The following is a 19475-nucleotide window of genomic DNA, read 5'->3' on the forward strand; positions in this document are numbered from 1 at the left end:
GTTAGCCAGGATGGTCTCGATCTCCTGACCTCGTGATCCGCCGGCCTCGGCCTCCCAAAGTGCTGGGATTACAGGCTTGAGCCAGCACGCCCGGCCCATTTTTATCTCTTTCATGCCAGTTTAACTGCCACAGTGCTGAAAAATCTTTCCTAGATACAGTGACTTCAAATTTTTGGAAATATCACATAAAACAAAAACAAAAACATACAAACACACAATGGGGAACAAGTAAAAAGCATTATGTCCTAATAGTGAGTTAGAGAGAATCTCAAAAGGATTCTTTTAAATTATGAAATATTCTGAACAAACAATAGAGTGTAGAAGATAATGGAAGACATCCGGGTTTAGGAAGTATCTAACAAAAGTAACAGAATTTGGTCTTTTTTAAACTTACAGCAATTCCCGCACAAGAGTCTCTGTATTGTTAATAATCTTGGCAAAATCTGATGACCTGTGACTCATTTCTGTGAAAGGAAAGATAAACAACAACAACAACAACAAAAATGCCAGTTCAAAACCAAGTGAACAGAAATACCTATGATATTTGCAAGTAAACAACAATACAGGGAAATTTCAGTTATTCTGCATTCAAATTGTGGGCCAAGGCTCACACAGTTTAGGGGACCATCCACACTGATTTTCAAATTGCAAATATTTAGCTTTATCGTCATGGCAGACGGATTTTTCAAATGGTACATTCATTGAGCAAGCTATTTGTTAATTCATCACTCCATGATGCTCTCTATGATTCTTCTTACAATCTCTTTCTCACAAACAGGAATCCACATCCAACAGTTGCCCTTTAGGTCTAGAGCACAAAATTCCATGCTGTGATCTCACTTCACAGAAATCTAAGTATATGTCCCAAAGCAACAGGAACAAAATTTAACAGAAATAAGCAATACAGTTAACCCTATGGTCTCTTAATACCATGCAGTCTTCAGAACTACCAAAAACAAAAGAAAATAAGTTTTAGAATGCAGAGGTCCTCTTCCCCAAAAATATAGGGGAAACGTAATAAGATTATCAATGTTCAAGGTCCTCATAAAAGGCTTGTGTACTTTTAAACTTTAATCAGGTTGTATTTAAGTACAACTGTAAATTAAATGTAAAGCAATATTATAAATGTTCGGAGGCAATATTATGCAAATATACAGTACCTTCTCATCTTAGATCCTATGATTAACAAAAACCAATTATGACAGGGTAAACTGAGATGTCAGAGCCTCTCACCAGCATTTATGCTATTTTCAAAATGGTTTCTATCAAACATGCAACCCAAGCTATTAAAGTTTAAAAGTGTATCTATAAAGGCCTATAGGAAGACCCTGTAGGCCCTGTAATTCTATATTTGATGCATTTAAATTAGTTCCCCTTGGGCCAAGGCTCAGTGGCTCAAACCTGTAATTTCAAAGCTTTGGGAGGCCAATGTGGGAGAATTGCTTGAGGCCATGAGTTTGAGATCAGCCTGGGCCACAAAGTGAGATCCCATCTCATGGGATCTTTAAAAAATATTTTAAACATTTTTTAAAAATTAGCCCGGTATGGTGACATGTACCTATAGTCCTAGCTACTCAGGAGGCTGAGGCAGGAGGGTCACTTGAGCCCAGGAGTTGAAGGCTGCAGTGAACTATGATCACGCCATTGTACTCCAGCCTGGGTGACAGAGGAGGACCATGCCTCTTAAAAAAAAAAAAAAAGTTTCCTTTGAAACCTGGACATTCACATAATTCAAAAGTAAATCTTAAATCTTACCAAGAACACTAATGCCAACTCCTTTGTAGTCTAATAACTCCTTTTGCATCTCTAACAACACCTAGAAAAAAATAAAGGAAAATAAGGTTATTTCAATATGCTTTACACGGCTCTCCCTCCGCACATACAAACCTGAGGAGGGGACGAGGAAGGGTCTACAGGGAGGTCCCCAGGCATCTGTCCCCACCCACAGCCAGTCCCCTTCCTCCCCATGTCCACAAAGCCAGCGATGATGCAACTTACACACAAGGTAAGCAGGAAATTAGGCAATGTGACTGATGTTGATATACTTTTTCCAAAGTCCTGAATTTACCAATCCCCTAGAAAATGTCCCCTTCACAAATCTCATTCACCACTCTCCTAAAGCTAAAGTACAGAATGCATAAAGTTCTGGGTTAAAGGGACAACCATAAAAACAATTGTGTCCAGATGACACAGGGAACTCCATTTTCCAATGTCTTTTGGTCTAAGGTCTAGACTGGGAAGCGTGGGGTGGGCAGGAAGAAGGAAGAGCCTGCTGTGAATAAGATTTGCCCCAGGGTGCTGCCACAAGACTGGCACAATGTTGATAGTCATTGAGTCTCAGAGATGGGTCCTTGGAGGTTCCTTACACTACTTTTACCTTTGTGTATGTGAGGAATCCCATAATAAAAAACAAAGAGAAAAAGAAAAGCTTTAAAAATGAACATTTAAAATAAGTGCAAAAGCAACCAGAGAAGGTCTACAAATAGGAGGCACTTTTTTTTAAGATGCTTGCTAAGGAGGGCATCATTAAAACACAGCTATAACTTAAACTGGATTGCAACTTGACTCAAAAAACAGTATTTTAACAATAAAGAATTAGACAAGGCCGGGCACGGTGGCTCACACCTGTAATCCCAGCACTTTGGGAGGGCAGATCACGAGGTCAAGAGATTGAGACCATCCTGGCCAAAACGGTGAAACCCCGTCTCTACTAAAAATACAAAAATTAGCTGGGCGTGGTGGCGGGTGCCTGTAATCCCAGCTACTCGGGCTGAGGCAGAAGAATCGCTGGAACCCGGGAGATGGAGGTTTCAGTGAGCCAAGATCACGCCACTGCGCTCCAGCCTCGTGACACAGCGAGACGCCGTCTCAAAAAAAAAAAAAAAAAAAGAGTTAGATTTAAAAAAAGACTGCCTTGACGACTGGGTCTAAGAATGTGTTATTGTTTTCTGAAATGCTGGATGCTTGTTAACACTAGCTGATCAAATAAACTAGAGTGAATCTTTCCTTTAAGTAAAAGAAACATTCATCTGTGAATAATCTTTGAACTTGCTCTGAGGCTGTATCTTTCTTATAGACAGCATTCGTTGAAAATAGTTCTATAAAAGTTTATAACCAAAATAATTACAAAGAGTTTTAAAGACTCCTACACAAAAATTACACCTTCCTAATCCAATCGGTTTTTTTTTTTTCCAGTTGAAGAATGCATTGCTCTTGTGGATCACAACCAATTTTTCTTTTGCTGTTGTTAAGAGACAGGGTTTTGCTCTGTCACCCAGCCTGGAATGAAGTGGGACAATCACAGCTCACTACAGCCTCAAACTCCTGGGCTCAAGAGATCCTCCCACCTTAGCCTCCTGAGTTGCTTAGATTACAGGCTTGCGCCACCACACCCAGCTCACGACTAACTTTTTAAATGAAACAGTACAGACTAGAGCAGGATAGAATACAAAATAGTGTATGTCACAGGTAATTAGGCTACTCATCATTTCATAAGGCATTTATTCTTGTTACAATTCAATGTGTATACTTTGTTATTTTGTAAAAACGTTTTTCATTGTAGTTTACAGTCAAAAAAAGTTTGAAAGCTTCTCTAATCTTTACAATTCAACTAAATCAAGGAAACACATAAAAAGCAACATCTGCCCGCCCTTCGCCCTCCTACCTCCCAGGTTACATGCAATCCAAGGACAAAAATCCTCCCAGAAAAATTAATAATAAATAATTGTATTACTGATGACAATTGCCATTACAATTATAGCAATAAATTAATAACGAATTACCTACGGAACAAATATTGGGAACACTCCAAAGCATGGGGGGGAGGGTTGAAGGAGGAGGCTACAGGAAACATTTCTACAGCTGGAGCGGGGAATCTCGCCTAAAATGAACTGTAATCACTGAGAAAAAATAAGCCCTGTCCTCTCAGCTACTGTGAGCGCTGCCCCTAGAAAAGCAAGACGTCGTTTCCCCTTTAAAATTGGATTCTCTATTCTTACCACAACACAGAGGAGGCTCTGTCCCGGGGAGATTTCTACTCTGCTCAACAATTGATAATTGTAAAATACTTGGCTATGCCCCATGCTGCTCTAACATATTATCAGCTCTATCCTGGTTAGAAAAATAACAATCTAACAGCAGTGGCAGCCGCCTGACAATGAGCTCAAGGCACATCAGAGACTTTGCCTTCTTCACTGCGGGTGGGGCTGGGGACGGTGGGTTTGGCGGGGGAGGGGAGGAGCCAGGCTGGGGCCTGGGAAGGCAGAGAGTGAGTTCCACTAGCAAGATCTGATTGTGGCCCGGGGGAGAATTCAATCATTCGGTTTACTCCAGAACCAAATGAACAGATAATTGGGTTAAGCAGCCCAAAGCCCACCAGAGTTCGAATACTCGAACGCCTTCAGGGGACAAGCAGGTTAAAAAAAGCAGAGGGGTGGGGATAAAGGCTTTAGGAAAGTGTAGGTTCTATGGGGGACAAGGAGGGGAAAGTTGGACTGAAGGTTTTCAAATTTACATTTCTGAAAAGCAGTGTTCCTAAGTGCTCGCTAAAGCAAACACTGGTGTAGGGGGTAGGGGGCACCCACACGCGGACCTTTAAGTTTGCAATCCCTTTCAGCTAACGTGATCCACTGCAATATGCAAAACATGTCATCGGTTCATTTCCATTCATCACTCATTCACACTATGTCCATTCATGCATCCGCTCGGGCATCACACTGCCCGGGCTCGCCGGACAGGTGCGCGAGGCGAACGAAGAGATCAGAGCTTTTTCTTTTCCGCCCCGCCCCAGCCCCCGGCCCGGCCCGGCCCAGGAGATGGCACAGCCCGGGAGTCTGCAGGTGCGCGGCACCGGCGGGGCAGCAGGCCCCGGCCAGCTGAGTAGTGCACTGCCTCGCATCAGCAGTCAGGGCCAGGGACAGCTGCACCGGCACGCCTCGCCGAGCTTCCTCACCAACTGCATTCTTGCCGAAGCCCGCTTGCCAGAGCTGCTGATCCCGCTGTGCATGCTGATGCAAAGCGCCTAGGGGACTCAAGGCGGGGAGCGAGAATCCGAGGGCCACACGCAGGGATGCAAACCCACCCGCGCGCGTGCTCCCGCCTGAACCTCACTCCCGGCGCCCGCTCGCGGGGACTTACTGAGTGCGGCAGCTTGGCGGGACCAGGCCCAAAGTTGACCACCTGCCTCGGGGCGTCCATGGTGCGGCGGCTAGAGCGGCGAGTCAGCCAAGGAGGACCGAACGCGTGAACGTCTAGCGTTCCAGACCGCAGCGGTGAGAGTCTGCAGCCGGCTCCGCACCCCTGCCCTGTTCCAAGGCCGAGTCGGAGCCCCATTGGCCCGCGCTGTCGCAGGCCCTGCGCTGATTGGCTCGCGCGAAGGAGCTCGCATCCCCATTGGTCGCGCTTCTGAACCGAGTCCGAGCAGTTGCTCCTCCTCGCGTTTACTGTTTCAACCCCCATTTTTGATTAATGCAAGGAGCGCGCGAGATTGCGCCAGCCAGCAGAGCCGGCTCGGCTGCGCGCCCGCCTGAGGATTGTAGGCGGCGGGAAGAGGCTGCCTCTGCCAACCTGCCTTCGCCCCTTGAGCCCTCAATCAGGCCGGTTCCAGACCTCCAACCCCAGAGGACCCCAGCTTCTCTCTCTTGGCCGAAAGGGCAGTTGCCGAGCAGATTTGTCGCCCCCATCCACCACCTCTCCATCACCAGCCCCCAGTTTGGGCTGTGATGTATTTGTTCCAGAACCATAAGTCACTAATCTACCGAACTTTTCTAAGCACCCCCACGGGCGTCAGATGCCCCAGTGGAGAGAGAGGACCCCCCCCAAGGTTGGAAGCGCAGGATGAAGAAGGGCCGGGGGTGGGTGGGTAAGGTTCTTTGTATTCGCACGTGGGTCCCGAGTTCCTGCAGGATTAAAGAACGGAGGTGGCCAAGGACGCAAGGAGGAGCGATAGCCTGGGAAGCGTGGATGTCCGCCAGGCAAGCCCTTTAAAGTCGCTGATTCTCCATTTCCTCCTTTGTGAAACGAGTGAGCTGGAACCCTGCGACGGCTCTCAGGTTGCGCCCGCGCTGACAAGCTGTGAGTTTAGCAACGTGAGGAGATAACAACAAGAACGCGATACCCCTAGAGCGCTGCAGCCCAAACCAGAGGAAGGTGGCCCCTAGCCAGGCCAGGCGCACGGCCAGAGCTGCTCAAACTTTTCCACAGAAGTGTCCTTCTCAAAAGAACTCCAGTGGAGACCCGCATGGGGTTCTGAAACAGAAAACCCTCCCCCTACCCTGCAAGAAAGTTCCTGTGAAGTCTGGAATTTCATCATTTTTAAACTATGAATTTTGCATTCTGTGCCATAATTTAACCTAGTTTCTTTTAATGTAAAAATATTTTCCCAGTCTTGAGTAAAATTGATGCGCCAGGAATATACACAGTGCAGTGCAACTGCCCCGTTTAGAGAAGGCTTGTAATTGGTCAGGGCTTTGGCTTTTGTTTGCTTTTCCTGATGAGAATGCGGGCAGTATGGGGCTGAGAGCAGAGGCACTGCTCTGGCTCTGGGAATTGGAGGACAAAGTTTCCAGAAAAACGCAAAATGAACAAAGCCCCTGCGTTCCTCAGCAACTTCATTAAGAAAACTGCAACACTGAAGAAAGAATAAGTCTCAGCCCAGAAACTCAGGCATGCAAGAAGCGTCACATATCCATTGTTTTATGTAAATAACTCAGTTATTTTTACATTATATATTAGAAAATATTTTTACATTATATATTAGTAGCTGCCCCTAGCAGCTAATCTACTGGGGAGTAAGGGAGTCAGCCTTCATCCTTCCTGGAGTTAGTTCCTAACACCAGGGACTTACACAGTCCCATGTAGTGGGTTGGGAGAAGGGACGGCACATCCATTTGGTCCTCTGTTCCCAAAAAATATGGCTGAGTTGTTTCCACTGCCCAGGCTCATGTGGCTGCTTGGGCTGATGAGCTCCCTGCTACTTCCGTATCCCACTAGGGGCACAGGAATTTGGGGTGGGGCTATTGCCTCATCCGCTAAGACATTCCCTGCAGCTGGTCCTCCCAGGGGTCCTGCAGTTTCCAAGACGGTATTTCAGGGACACAAGTCACACATACCCTCAGCCTCAGGACCCACTGATCTCTGTTTGTCTTCCTCCCGCCCCGGGACAATCTCCTTTTCGGTCTAGGGATAATCTGTCTTTTCCATGTTTCTTCCTCACACTGTGCCCCCAAACACAAATTAAACCAGAGCCACAAACTCAAATGCCTTCAGGGGCCACTCAGGGATATGAAGCAAGTAGTGGGAACTGTGGCAAATTGAGTTCATTTGTCCATTTGCGGCACAGGTGCACGCGGCCACTGCACATTTGTGATTCCCCCATCCATGGGATAGGGTTGGTGGCAGGAAGTGGCTGCCCAGACCGGCTTCATGTTTCCCAGCTCCCCTTGCATCTAGGTGAGCCACATGACTGGGTCCCCCCAGTGGAATGTGGGCCAAGTGGATGTGTGTCACTTTCAGGCCAGGGCGGTTAAGAAATGGGTGTGCTTCTCCACTTCCTTTTTCCCATTCCACAGGCTGAAAACAAAACAACTCCCTGGCCCCTAAGGACAGTGGAGACACAGCAAAGAGGGAGCCCCAGGTCCCTGAATCACCTGCACCAGACTTGTCATATGTAAGTGAGAAATCAACTTCTTTTGTGCTATGTCACTGAAACATGAGAGGCGATTTGTTATGGCAGCTCACATTATCCTAATTAATACGCCATCCTAAATGCAACAGCTGAAGTTCAGATCCAGCTGGTTGTTGCCAAGTAGGCAAATGAAGTTGCTTGAGCTATCTTCACATTTTGAAAGAAAACCCAGGAACCCAGATTTTTATGTGACATCTCCTCATTTTTAAACATCTACAAATGTAAATTTCAGCAAAACACTGTACAAATCAATATTCTGAGGGGCAAACTCCAGATTATCTGAGGCCTTATTGAGCCTACAGGTAACAAGCTCTCCGAAGGACTGTTTATAGTGTTCTGCTCCCAAATTTCCTCCGGTTCAACAAGGAACACTCTCAGCTAAGTGCTTGAATAAAGAAGCAGCAAAGGAGGAAACATACTTTAATCTCAAAATATTATTTTGTCCTTCTTGCCTATTTTGCACTGATCTGTAAAGACAGTCCAGAGGAACCCCTGCATTGTGGAAGGGATCCTCCCCTCTTAGAAGATTCTCATTTAGCAGGTACAAAGAAGCTTCTTTATGAAATACATATTTTGTAAAAAGGCAGAAATTCAATTTTCACAAGTATTATTCATTGAGTACTTCTATATGTGAAAGATGCTGGGCTCTGCTGCGACTCCCAGTCAGATCCAGCCATCCAGTTTAGAGGGGAGTGAGAAGAGAAGCAGGCAACATTGTTGCGCAGGGGAGAAAATCTATTTGGAATGAGACAAGATTATTTCTGCCGCCCTTTTTGTAGTTGGAGCTAAAGATCCTTTTCCCTTATCATTATTTCCAGAGAACATGAGGAAAGAAAGCTGGGCACGGTGGCTGATGCCTATAATCCCAGCACTTTGGGAAGCCTAGGCAGGCGGGTCACTTGAGGTCTGGAGTTTGAGACCAGCCTGGCCAACATGGTGAAACCACGTGTCTACAAAAAAAAAAAAATTAAAAATTAGCCTTGCATGGTGTCTCGCACCCGTAGTCCCAGCACTCAAGATGCTAAGGGAGGAGAATCGCTGCCCCTAGCTCCGGCAACCACCATTCTACTTCCTGTCTCTATGAATCTGACCACTCTAAGTACCTCTTGTATGCGGAATCATACAGAATGATTGATCCTGAGAGGCGGAGGTTGCAATGAGCCGAGATTGCACCACTGCACTCCAGCCTGGGTGACAGAGTGAGACCCTGTCTCAAAAACAAACAACAATTTTAAAAAGTGGGAGAGAGGCAGTAATCATAGTTTATGTAGTAAAAAGAAACCAAAAGCCAAAATCCTATTACTTTCTTTATTCTGACCCCAACAGATAGGAGAAGATATCCATCCTACTGTCTTTACCTCAGTTTATTTCCTTACCTACTTTGCTTCATTTTTTTATTGTGATAAAACATGTATAACATAAAATTTACCATTTTCAAGTCTACAGTTAAGAGGCAGTAAGTACAGTCACATTTTTGTGCAATCATCACCACCATCCACCACCAGAACCTTTTCATCTTCCCACATTGAAACTCTGTACACATTAAGCTATAACTCCCTCCACTCCCCAGCTCCAGCAACTACCCTTCTACTTCCTGTCTCTATGAAACTGACCACTCTAAGTACTGCCTGTAAGCGGAATCATAAATAATTTGCCCTTTTGTGTGACTGGTTTATTTCACTTAGCATAATGTCTTCAGGGTTTATCCATTGTGCTTCATATTTTTTTTTGTAAAGATAGGGGTCTCACTATGTTGCCCAGGATGGTCTCGGATTCTTGCCCTCAAGTGATCCTCCCATCTCGGTCCAACAAAGTCCTGGGATTATAGGCATGAGCCATCGCCCGTCGCCTCATTTTGCTTTATTTTTAAAGATTATTATAGATCTTTAAAAGATCTGCAAGCTTTGCACAAGTGAAATCCCTAAAGAGGTTATTTAAGAGGCATGCTGTCTGTGGATGAATTATACAGAATTATACAGGGGATGCACACTGCTTCTACTTCTTACATCCTAAAAAGATTCCAAAGAGGAAAAAGCATCAGAATTTATTTTACTTTTTTTTTTTTTTTTAAGAGAAAGGAGCATAACTCCTGGCACCATCTATGTAACGTGTTTACACACTGGTATTCACCACTCTTAGCCCCGCTGGCTCTGCTCATACGCAAGTGCATTTTTGGGATCAGCACTCTTCATGAGGGCTGCCTCACAGAAGGGTTCCACGTGGAAGCCTGAAAACCAGACACAGACCACTCATTTCACCACCTGTGCAAAGTCAACACGTGCCTATTTCAGACAACCATCCAGTCTGTTTGAGAACGACTTTTGTAGAGTTGATAATCTATGGGTTGTTTTGTTCTTTCCTTTTCTTTATGAGGCCAGAGGAAATACTAAGGCAAAACAGAGAGAGAGAGAAAATCCAGGGATGATGGGAGCGGAAGCCAGTTCAGGATGTGAAAAGTCTTGCTTCTTCCTCTTGTTTTTCTCATGCTTCAAACTGAGTGCCAACTCCAAAGAACCACACACACTCCCTCCGAGATAAACAGGGACTGTCATTTAATTGTATTGTTTGGCTTATGTTTTGTACAGGAAGGCAGCAAAGATTAACTAAAAATAAGAAGAATTCAAAACTGCTAGGACTGAAAGGCATCTCTGTAACCATCAAAACGAACTGGGCAGGGGCAAGGGGAGCAGCTGGCCGGAGGGGAGGGAGCTGAAGGGGAGGGAAGACTGGTTCAGCATGTTGTGGTGTGTGCATCTGAGGCACATCCAAGCAGGTGTGTGTGAAGACTTTTTAATGACATAGGAATACACCTCGTATGAAATATCGAAATGAAAGAAAAAGCTGCTTCTCATCAGCACAACAATTAACTATCTCCAAAAACAACTTTTTAAAGCCCACGTCCTTGGAGTCACAAATTCTACTCAAACTTAGACAACAAATTATGGTCCCAAGTGAGAACATCAACAAATGCATTCAGATTCATTCATTCAACAAATACTGTCACGCATCGCTTAACAACAGGGATATGTTTTGAGAAATGCATCCTTGGGCGATTTCATCGCTGTGTGAACAACATAGAGTGCACTTACACAAACCTAGATGGCACAGCCTGCACACACCTAGGCTATATGATACAGCCTATTGCTCCTAGACTACAAGCCTATACAGCATGTTACTGTACTGAATACAGTGAAGATTTATTGAATGAAAGAATGAGGTTACATATACTATACCTGTTGTGATAATTCTGCTAAAACAAAGAGAGGTCTGTTCCAAAGTTGATGTTTTCACCCCTAGAGACAGAAAACTGCTTACTGTTATTAATTATCCTGCACCCCTTTCAGCAAGGTTTCAAAGGAGATTTCATCCTTCCTCATCCTCAAATTCAATCTGTTCTGCTTCACCACTTTTCTCCGCTCCATCAACTTCTATCTCCATGCTGCCTGCCTCGTCCAAGCTCCCATGATCTCTTCCAGACTCTTGGGCCTGGACTCCTTGCATTGACATCACCACCTTAGAATCCATTCTCCAAACTGCAACCACAGTCGACTTTTGAAAACATACATAAGGTAGATCATGTAGCTCCTCTGCTCAAAGCCCTCTAACAACTTCCCATTACATTTAGAACAACCGTCAGACTCCTCATGGGCCCACAAGACCCTACTTAGCCTGGTTCTTGGTCTTCTCTTGGCTCAGCCCTTGCTTATTTCTCTGGAAACTCACCAGCCTCTGCAATACTACTCTTTTGTTGTCCATTTCCACACTGAGACTGCACCTGCCTTTTTCACTGCTGTATCCCCAGCATCAAGCATATTAGGTGCTTGATAAATATTTCTCGAGTGAATGTACAGGGCAGGAAGAAGGAAATTAATGAAAATGCTAACAGTCTGTTGCTGGGTTGATCATTCTAAAAGCATGAGGTGAGGATAGGCATAAGACCACCAAAAACCCCTGAAGATCCTGGGATGCCACTCTGCACCCTTTGAGAGCCTGTGGTTCCCCAGGCCCATCCTCCCACAAGTCAGTTCTGCTGAGGCTGAAGGCCTCATCGAGTCCTAACACGTCGCCGTGCAATTAGGATTCTAGGTCAGTGTCTTCAATGCTGAGTGAAGCTGCATGTGGGAGCTTCATGGTTTGGCTCTGTGTCCCCACTTAAATCTCATGCTGATTTGTAATTCCCAATATTGGGAGAGGGGCCTGGTGGGAGGTGATCGGATCATGGGGGCAGATTTCCCCCATGCTGTTCTCATGCTAGTGAGTAACTTCTCATGAGATCGATGGTTTAAAAGTGTGTGGCACTTCCCCCCGACACCCACCACTTTGCCACATTAAGACGTGCTTGTTATCCCCTTGCCTTCTGCCATGATTATAAGTTTCCTGAGGCCTCCCAGCCGTGCTTCCTGTACAGCCAATGGAATTGTGCATCAACTAAAACTCTTGTCTTTATAAATTACCCAGTCTCAGGTAGTTCTCAGCAGTGCAAGAATGGATGAATACACCATATAATTCACCTCCATTCAGCTTGCACTGGATCCAGTCACACTTGCCTGAATTTGCACAGCAACTCAAAGTTCATGGCAGACCGTGGCAAGTTGCAGGCTGTTGAAGGAATGTATTTTGTGGAGGCAGAAGAGTTAATTAGAGAGCCAGGCCCACAGGGTAGCATATGTTTGTTTCTCAAACTCACAGAACTGGAAGGAATCTTGGAATGTCATCTAGAATCATCTACCCATGCATTCTGAGGGCCAGTGTCTCCCAGCATTGTCCAGAGGCAGTGGGGAGGAAAAATTACATTGCCCTGTAAATCAGTACAAAGCCATTCCCAGATGACTGCCCAAGGATTTGGGTGGAGGCTTGCAGAACTGAGGAGGGAGATGAAAGAATTTTTAAAGTAATAACATTGATGCTGATTCTGTATATCCCAGCATACTTTAACTTTCATCGCCAAAATGGAACTCTTAGATAACATAGAACGACTTGGTGTCCCCAGGCTGGCTCCAATGTCTCCAGTCACTAACCATGCATAAACCTCCTTGGACAGCTGAAGATGATTAATGAATCCTAATCAGGTATACTGACCGTGTAGAATTTAGGAGCCAAAAGGAACTCTGCAAGCAACTCTAAACTGTAAGGTTAGAGATCGAAGAAATTCACCAAGTGTGCTTATGACAAATAATGTCAAGAGCACCCACTCTCAGACAACACAAGGTCATTTTCATGTATCAAAATATAAAGTATTTCCAGTGTGTCTTACATATATTTTGAGGTGGTTGTTATTGAATTATCCAATTTGACTCACAAATCTCAGGAATTTAGGCCAACTCCTTCCATTTCTGATAAGAAAAATGATGCAAGGAGGTAAAGTGATGCTGCGAGGCTGCGCCAGTTCTTCCACCTGTGGCTTCACACATGGATGTCCTGGAACCTACTGGCAACATGTTTTTCCATTTCATAGAAGGAAAAGCTGAAACCCAAACCAAGGATTTGTCCAGGATCACCAGGAGTCTGTTCTGGGCTTTGAACCATGGAGAGAACATCAAATCACTGCATTTCTATTCCAAAGAATACAACCCTTTTTGTTAGGAACACTGCCCTGTTTTAAAAATCACTTAAAGGTGTCAGTAAAGTCATTTAAATTGTCCTAGAAGAGAGCAAGCTCTGAGTAATACAAACTGAACCTGAGCAATCAGATGGGATCTAAGAAGTCAAGGGTGTGAGCCAAGGAAGCTGTTGCATAAGCGTATGACATGCCCTGCCTTGCCCCGCTGCCTGGGGATGCTGCTGCTCCCCTCAAGAAAATGCTGCATCCTTTCCAAACGGGAGACAAGGGCCTCAAAGAGTGCTCCTGTGGCTTTTTGCTGGTGACGCCCCCCTATCCTGCCACCCCCAGATTTTATCCAGAGTCTCTTAAGCAGCCTGGGTTACGGGTTTCCATTTTTCTCTGTACATTTCCTCTTTTCATACTCAGCTAATTCTTACCTCTCATTGTCTGTTTAACATCAAGTTAGTTATGGCCATTGTCCTGGACTTCGACGTTTCTGCGACTGCTGAGTGCCATAGGGAAATGTCTAACCATCCTAGGGATATGGCTCAGAGGAGAAGCTATTGCTTTGCAATAAAAATCTTGAGATGTGTTTATGTAGAAGACCCAGTGAACAGAAGAGTCTCTCTCCTGCTCTACTGGTTGAACTTGACATGTTTATACACTGTTTAGTACCTGAAGAAACGTCTGATACTTTGCCTTTGTTTTTCTAGATCTCCTTATGTAGGAAAAATGTTAATAGCATTTGTTGTTCCATAACGGTTTTATCCCTTTTAAGGTTTCCTGAGGCAAATGTGACACATGATCACTTTCTTTTTTTTTTTTTTTTTTTTTTTTGAGACGGAGTCTTGCTCTGTCACCCAGGCTGGAGTGCAGTGGCACGATCTCGGCTCACTGCAAGCTCCGCCTCCCAGGTTCAAACAATTCTCCTGCCTCAGCCTCCCAAGTAGCTGTGATTACAGGCGTGTGCCACCACCCCTGGCTAACTTTTGTATTTTTAGTAGAGACAGGGTTTCACCATCTTGGCCAGGCTGGTCTCAAACTACTGATCTCGTAATGCACCCACCTCTGCCTCTCAAAATGCTGGGATTACAGGCGTGAGCCACCACATCTGGCCACATGATCACTTTTAAATGTTCAAATACTACAGGAAGTTGGAGTGTAGAAAGGGAAAAACCAGAAAGTAACTCACCCAAGATTAACCACACATTAATGGTGGGAGTAGAAACCAGATCTTTTTCCTTTGCTCTTAGTCTAGGGTTCAAGATACTTTTCCTGCTACTCCTTGTTTTCTCATGAAAGGCAGGCAACAGCCTAGTCCATCTTCAGAGGAAAGTCTCCTCCACCCTATAGGAATGCTGGGTGGCCTATGTCTAATGCCCTGAGCTGTATCCCTGGACTCTTTTAATTGAAAATGATAGATATCCAACTCCAACCAGCTTAGGCAGAAGAGAAATGGATCCATGCATGGAACCTGAAACCAAACCTCAGGGCGAGCGGACAAGGGTAAGGCTGCACTTCTGGGTCAATCCAAACAGAAAACCAAAATGCTGTGAGGTGTGCATCTCTGTATGCTTTATTTCTGTTTTGTTTGTTTGTTCAGAGACAGGGTATTGCTCTGTTGCTCAAGCTGGAGTCCAGTAGCATCACCACAGCTCAATGCAACCTTGAACTACTGGACTCAAGTGATCCTCCCACCTCAGCCTTCCAAGTGGCAAAGATTACAGGCACATGCCACCGCACCTGACCATCTGTGTATGTCTTTCTTTGGTTTGGTTTGGTTTTCTCTTTTTTTTTTTTTTTTTTTTTTTAAATAGGGTCTTACTCTGTTGCTCAGGCTGGAGTGGAGTGCAGAGTGGCATGATCTCAGCTCAATGCAACCTCTGTCTCCTGGGTTCAAGCAATTCTTCTGCCACATCCTCCCTAGTAGCTGGGATTACAGGCGCCCATCACTGTGCCTGGCTAATTTTTGTATTTTTAGTAGAGACAAGGTTTCACCATGTTGGCCAGGCTAGTCTTGAACTCCTGACCTCAGGTGATCTGCCTGCCTCGGCCTCCCAGAGTGCTGGGATTACAGGCTTAAGCCACTGCGCCCAGCCTATGTCTTTCCTTTCTAACTTTGCTTCTCTCTTCACATCATTTTATCCACTCAAACTGGCATTCTCCTCAAGCCTATAACCATGGCCAGTGATTGTATCATCTTCGCTGTGAGAGAAGAAGGAACTCTCTTCCCTTGTTTCCAGGTTAAACATCATCTCTCAAGGACTTCAATGCCTTTGAGTCACACACCCATCCTGTACCCAGGAAAGCAGAGCAATCAGACTGGCACCCACTGAACCACAATACTGAAGTGAGGTGGAAACAGTTCAACCCTAAAAGGGGATGCTCTTGGCAGAAGAACCACAGATGGCTGGGAAGGCAAATGCTATATGGACCTCCCCTTCCCTCCTCCTTTACACAGCTCTGCCCAGTGACTCCATCTCAATTTTCATCAATGATCTGAATCCTGAGGTGTTTTGCTGATGTATGCTGTCTCCCAGACAGTCCAGTTCATCATCCACACAGGTACACTACTTAGAATGAGTTACTAGCCCAGCAGAAATCTGAGTTTCAACAGAAAAATCAATGGTTAACATTTTCTCCCAAACCAAAGTGCTAGGTAATATTACAAAAGCAAGAAGTTTTTATTTTAAAATTACTGAATCCTTATTGCTCTGAATTGCACGTGGCCTCAAATGACTGAACTCAGAAGACCATACCTCATTGAGAAATATTTACCATGCGAGAATTCTTTATCTATCCTAGAGCTTTAGCAAAAAGCCCATCTTTGCTGCACTCCCTGTCCTGTCATCTCAGATTGAACTACTGAGATTTATTAGTTTTATATCTCTGACTAGGACAACTCAAAAATAATAAATATTTCACCTCTTTCTTTTGTTAGAAAACTACAGAATTGTTACTTCTGCAGAAATCTCAATGAATCTTCACTTCCATTTATGAATTGCATTGTTACAGATATTTTTCAGCCACAGGATTCGAGCTTCCTCACATCTCACTAGTTTCAAATTATATGAAGGCCAGCAGTAGTGAACATTCAATGATCTTCCCTCCACACTAATGGGGGCTCCTGTGTTCTGAGCTTACTGCTTGTTGGCCACAATTGGTTGCTTCAGGATGGATCTCCTGATCCTAGGGGTGTTCATCAAAAATGTTTCCTAAGATTTTTTTTAAAATTGTGGTAATAAACACTTAACATTAAATTTACAACCTTAAACATTTTTCAAGTGTATAGTTGTGTTAGGCACATTTACACTGTTGTGCAATCAATCTCTAGAACTTTTTCATCTTGCAAAGCTGAAACTCATTAAACATTAAAACTGAAACCCATTAAACACCTCTCCATTTCTCCTTTCTCCAGCCCCTGACAACCACCATTCTACTTTCTGTCTCTATGAAACTGACTATTGTAGGTACCTCTCATAAGTGGTATCATATAGTATGTGTCTTTTTGTGACTGGCTTCTTTCACTTAGCATAAGGTCTTCAAGGTTCACCTATGTTGTAGCATGTGTCAGAACATCCTTCCTATTAAAGGCTGAAAAATATTTCATTGTATGTATTGTATATACCACATTTAAAAAATCCGCTCATCCATCAGTGGACACCTTTGGGCTCTTGTGAATAATGCTGCTGTCGACATGGGTGTACAAATATCTCTTCAAGCCCTTGCTTCCGGTTCTTGTGGATATATACGCAAAAGTGGTGTTACTGAATGACATGGTAGCTCTATTTTAATTTTGGTTTTTTGTTTTTTTTTGCATTTTAAAAAGTTTAAATAGACATAAGTTCTCACTTTGTTACTCAGGCTGGTCTCAAACTCCTGGCCTCAAGTAATCCTCTCAAAGTGCTACAATTATAGGAATGAGCCACCGCACCCTGTTCTATTTTATTTTATTTTATTTTTTTTGGAAACTTCATGCTTCTTCCCACAGTGGCTACATCATTTTACACTCTCACCAACAGTGCACAAGCATTCCAATTTCTTCATATCCTTGTCAACACTTACTTTCTGTTTTGTTTTGTTAATAGTAGCTATCCTAATAGAAGTAAGATACTTTCCCAGGATTTTTAACTGGAACTGAGAAAATCAGTTTTTCCTATGACAGAAGGTATGCTGTGGAGGTGGGACTCTAGAGTTAACTGTTATGTTTCTTTTTCTTTTTCTTTTTTCTTTTTTTTAAGTCAGCATCTCACTCTGTCACCCAAGGTGGTGCGATCACACACAGCTCACTGAAGCCTTGACCTCCCCAGGCTCAGGTGATCCTCCCACCTCAACCTCCCAACTAACAAGTGAGAGGTGAAGCCAGCTGGGCTTCTGGGTTATGTGGGGACTTGGAGAACTTTTCTGTCTAGCTAACGGATTGTAAACACACCAATCAGTGCTCTGTGTCTAGCTAAAGGTTTGTAAACATACCAATCAGCACTCTGTAAAAATGCACCAATCAGTGCTCTGTGTCTAGCTAAAGGTTTGTAAACACACCAGTAAGCACTCTGTAAAATGGACCAATCAGTAGGATGTGGGTGGGGCCAAATAAGGGAACAAAAGCTGGCCACTGAAGCCAGCAGTGGCAACCCGGGTTTCCTTCCACGCTATGGAAGCTTTGTTCTTTCGCTCTTCATAATAAATCTTGCTGCTGCTCACTCTTTGGGTCTGCACTAACTTTATGAGCTGTAACACTCACTGCCAGGGTCAGCGGCTTCATTCCTGAAGTCACCGAGACTATGAACCCATCGGGAGGAACAAACAACTCCGGATGAGCCACCTTTAAGAGCTGTAACACTCACTGTGAAGGTCTGTGGCTTCACTCCTGAAGTCGGCGAGACCACGAACCCACCAGAAGGAAGAAACTCCAGACACATCTGAACAGCTGGAGGAACACACTCCGGACACACCATTTTTAAGAACTGTAACACTCACCACAAGGGTCTGCAGCTTCATTCCTGAAGTCAGCAAGACCATGAACCCACCGGAAGGAAGAAACTCTGGACACATCTGAACATCTGAAGGAATAAACTCTGGACACACCATATTTTAGAACTGTAACACTCACCGCGAGGGTCCGTGGCTTCATTCTTGAAGTCAGTGAGACCATGAACCCGCCAGAAGGAACCAATTCTGGAAGGTGTGTGCCACCACACCTTCCTAATTTTTGTATTTTTTGTAGAGACAGGGTTTTGCCATGTTGCTCGGGCTGGTCTCAAACTCCTGGGCTCAAGTGATCCACCTGCCTCTGCTTCCCAAAGTGCTGGGATTACCAGAGTGAGGCACCATGCCCAGCCACTATCATGTTTCCTGACATGTGAATGAAGACGATCCATGTTGCGTGTTTAGGGTACTAATTAATATTCTCCCCTCCAAAGTTCTGAATCCCACTGAAACCTGTTCACAGAAGCACAATAGACTCCAATAAAGATGGTAATAGCAGCTTCAGTCGTTTTTAAGGTGGATTGGAGACTATGACTGGAAGCCACATCCAGGTTGGTCTTCCCATTCCTCTTCCCCCAGCAAATGGAATTTACTTACAAGGTAGTGGCAGGCCTGCTATGTCCCACCTTGCAACAGAGGCTGAGAAGGCCCCCATGAATCAGCTACAGAAAATGAACAAAACCAAAGGGAAAACTGCATGCTACTTGGGGACAGACAAGATCCAAAAGAGAACCAGAGGAAGGAGGCCAGTCTGCATAATAAGCCTTTGCCAATCTCAGCAGCCTGAATGAGTCATTCCTTCATCCTGGGAGGATATAGGGAGTCTGATAAGAAGGCTTCGTCCCCAAAACATCTGAGGAAGCCAACACTCATCTTTATGGACTTAGGCTGACACCTGAAGAGAGAGGGAAATGTCCCTCTCCCTTGCCTCCCCAGTGTTGCTTATGTTTGGCTTTCTTAGTTTTTGTTTTTGATTTGGAGATAGGGTCTCCGTCTGTTGCCCAGGCTGGAGTGCAATGGTACTATCACCGTTCACTGCAACGTCCACCTCCAGGGCTCAAGCGATCCTCCTACTTCAGCCTCCCAAGCAGCTGGAATTACAGGCATGGACCACCAGGCCTGGCTAATTTTTATTTATTTATTATTATTTTTTAAATTTTTATTTACTTTAAGTTCTGGGATACATGTGCAGAATGTGCAAGTTTGTTACATAGGTACACATGCACATTTTAAAACTTTTTGTAGAGATGGGATCTTGCCATG

General features: G+C 44.6%; 1 protein-coding gene across 2 annotated transcripts in view; it reads right to left on the reverse strand.

Annotated features, from left to right (window-relative positions):
- Window positions 1–5535, reverse strand: part of LOC105520741 (phosphoserine aminotransferase) — a 34037-nt gene extending 28502 nt beyond the window's left edge. For both annotated transcript variants that reach the window (XM_011954634.1, XM_011954633.1), the window contains exons 1-3: window positions 5137–5535; window positions 1756–1816; window positions 395–464 (exon numbers count right to left, since the gene is read on the reverse strand). In XM_011954634.1, coding sequence (XP_011810024.1) covers window positions 395–464; window positions 1756–1816; window positions 5137–5457 — 452 coding nt within the window. In that variant the 5' untranslated portion in view covers window positions 5458–5535. The remainder of the gene's footprint in view (window positions 1–394; window positions 465–1755; window positions 1817–5136) is intronic.
- Window positions 5536–19475: the final 13940 nt, after the last annotated feature.

This window comes from Colobus angolensis, unplaced genomic scaffold, assembly GCF_000951035.1.
Source record: "Colobus angolensis palliatus isolate OR3802 unplaced genomic scaffold, Cang.pa_1.0 Scaffold388, whole genome shotgun sequence".
Taxonomy (NCBI): Eukaryota; Metazoa; Chordata; class Mammalia; order Primates; family Cercopithecidae; genus Colobus; species Colobus angolensis.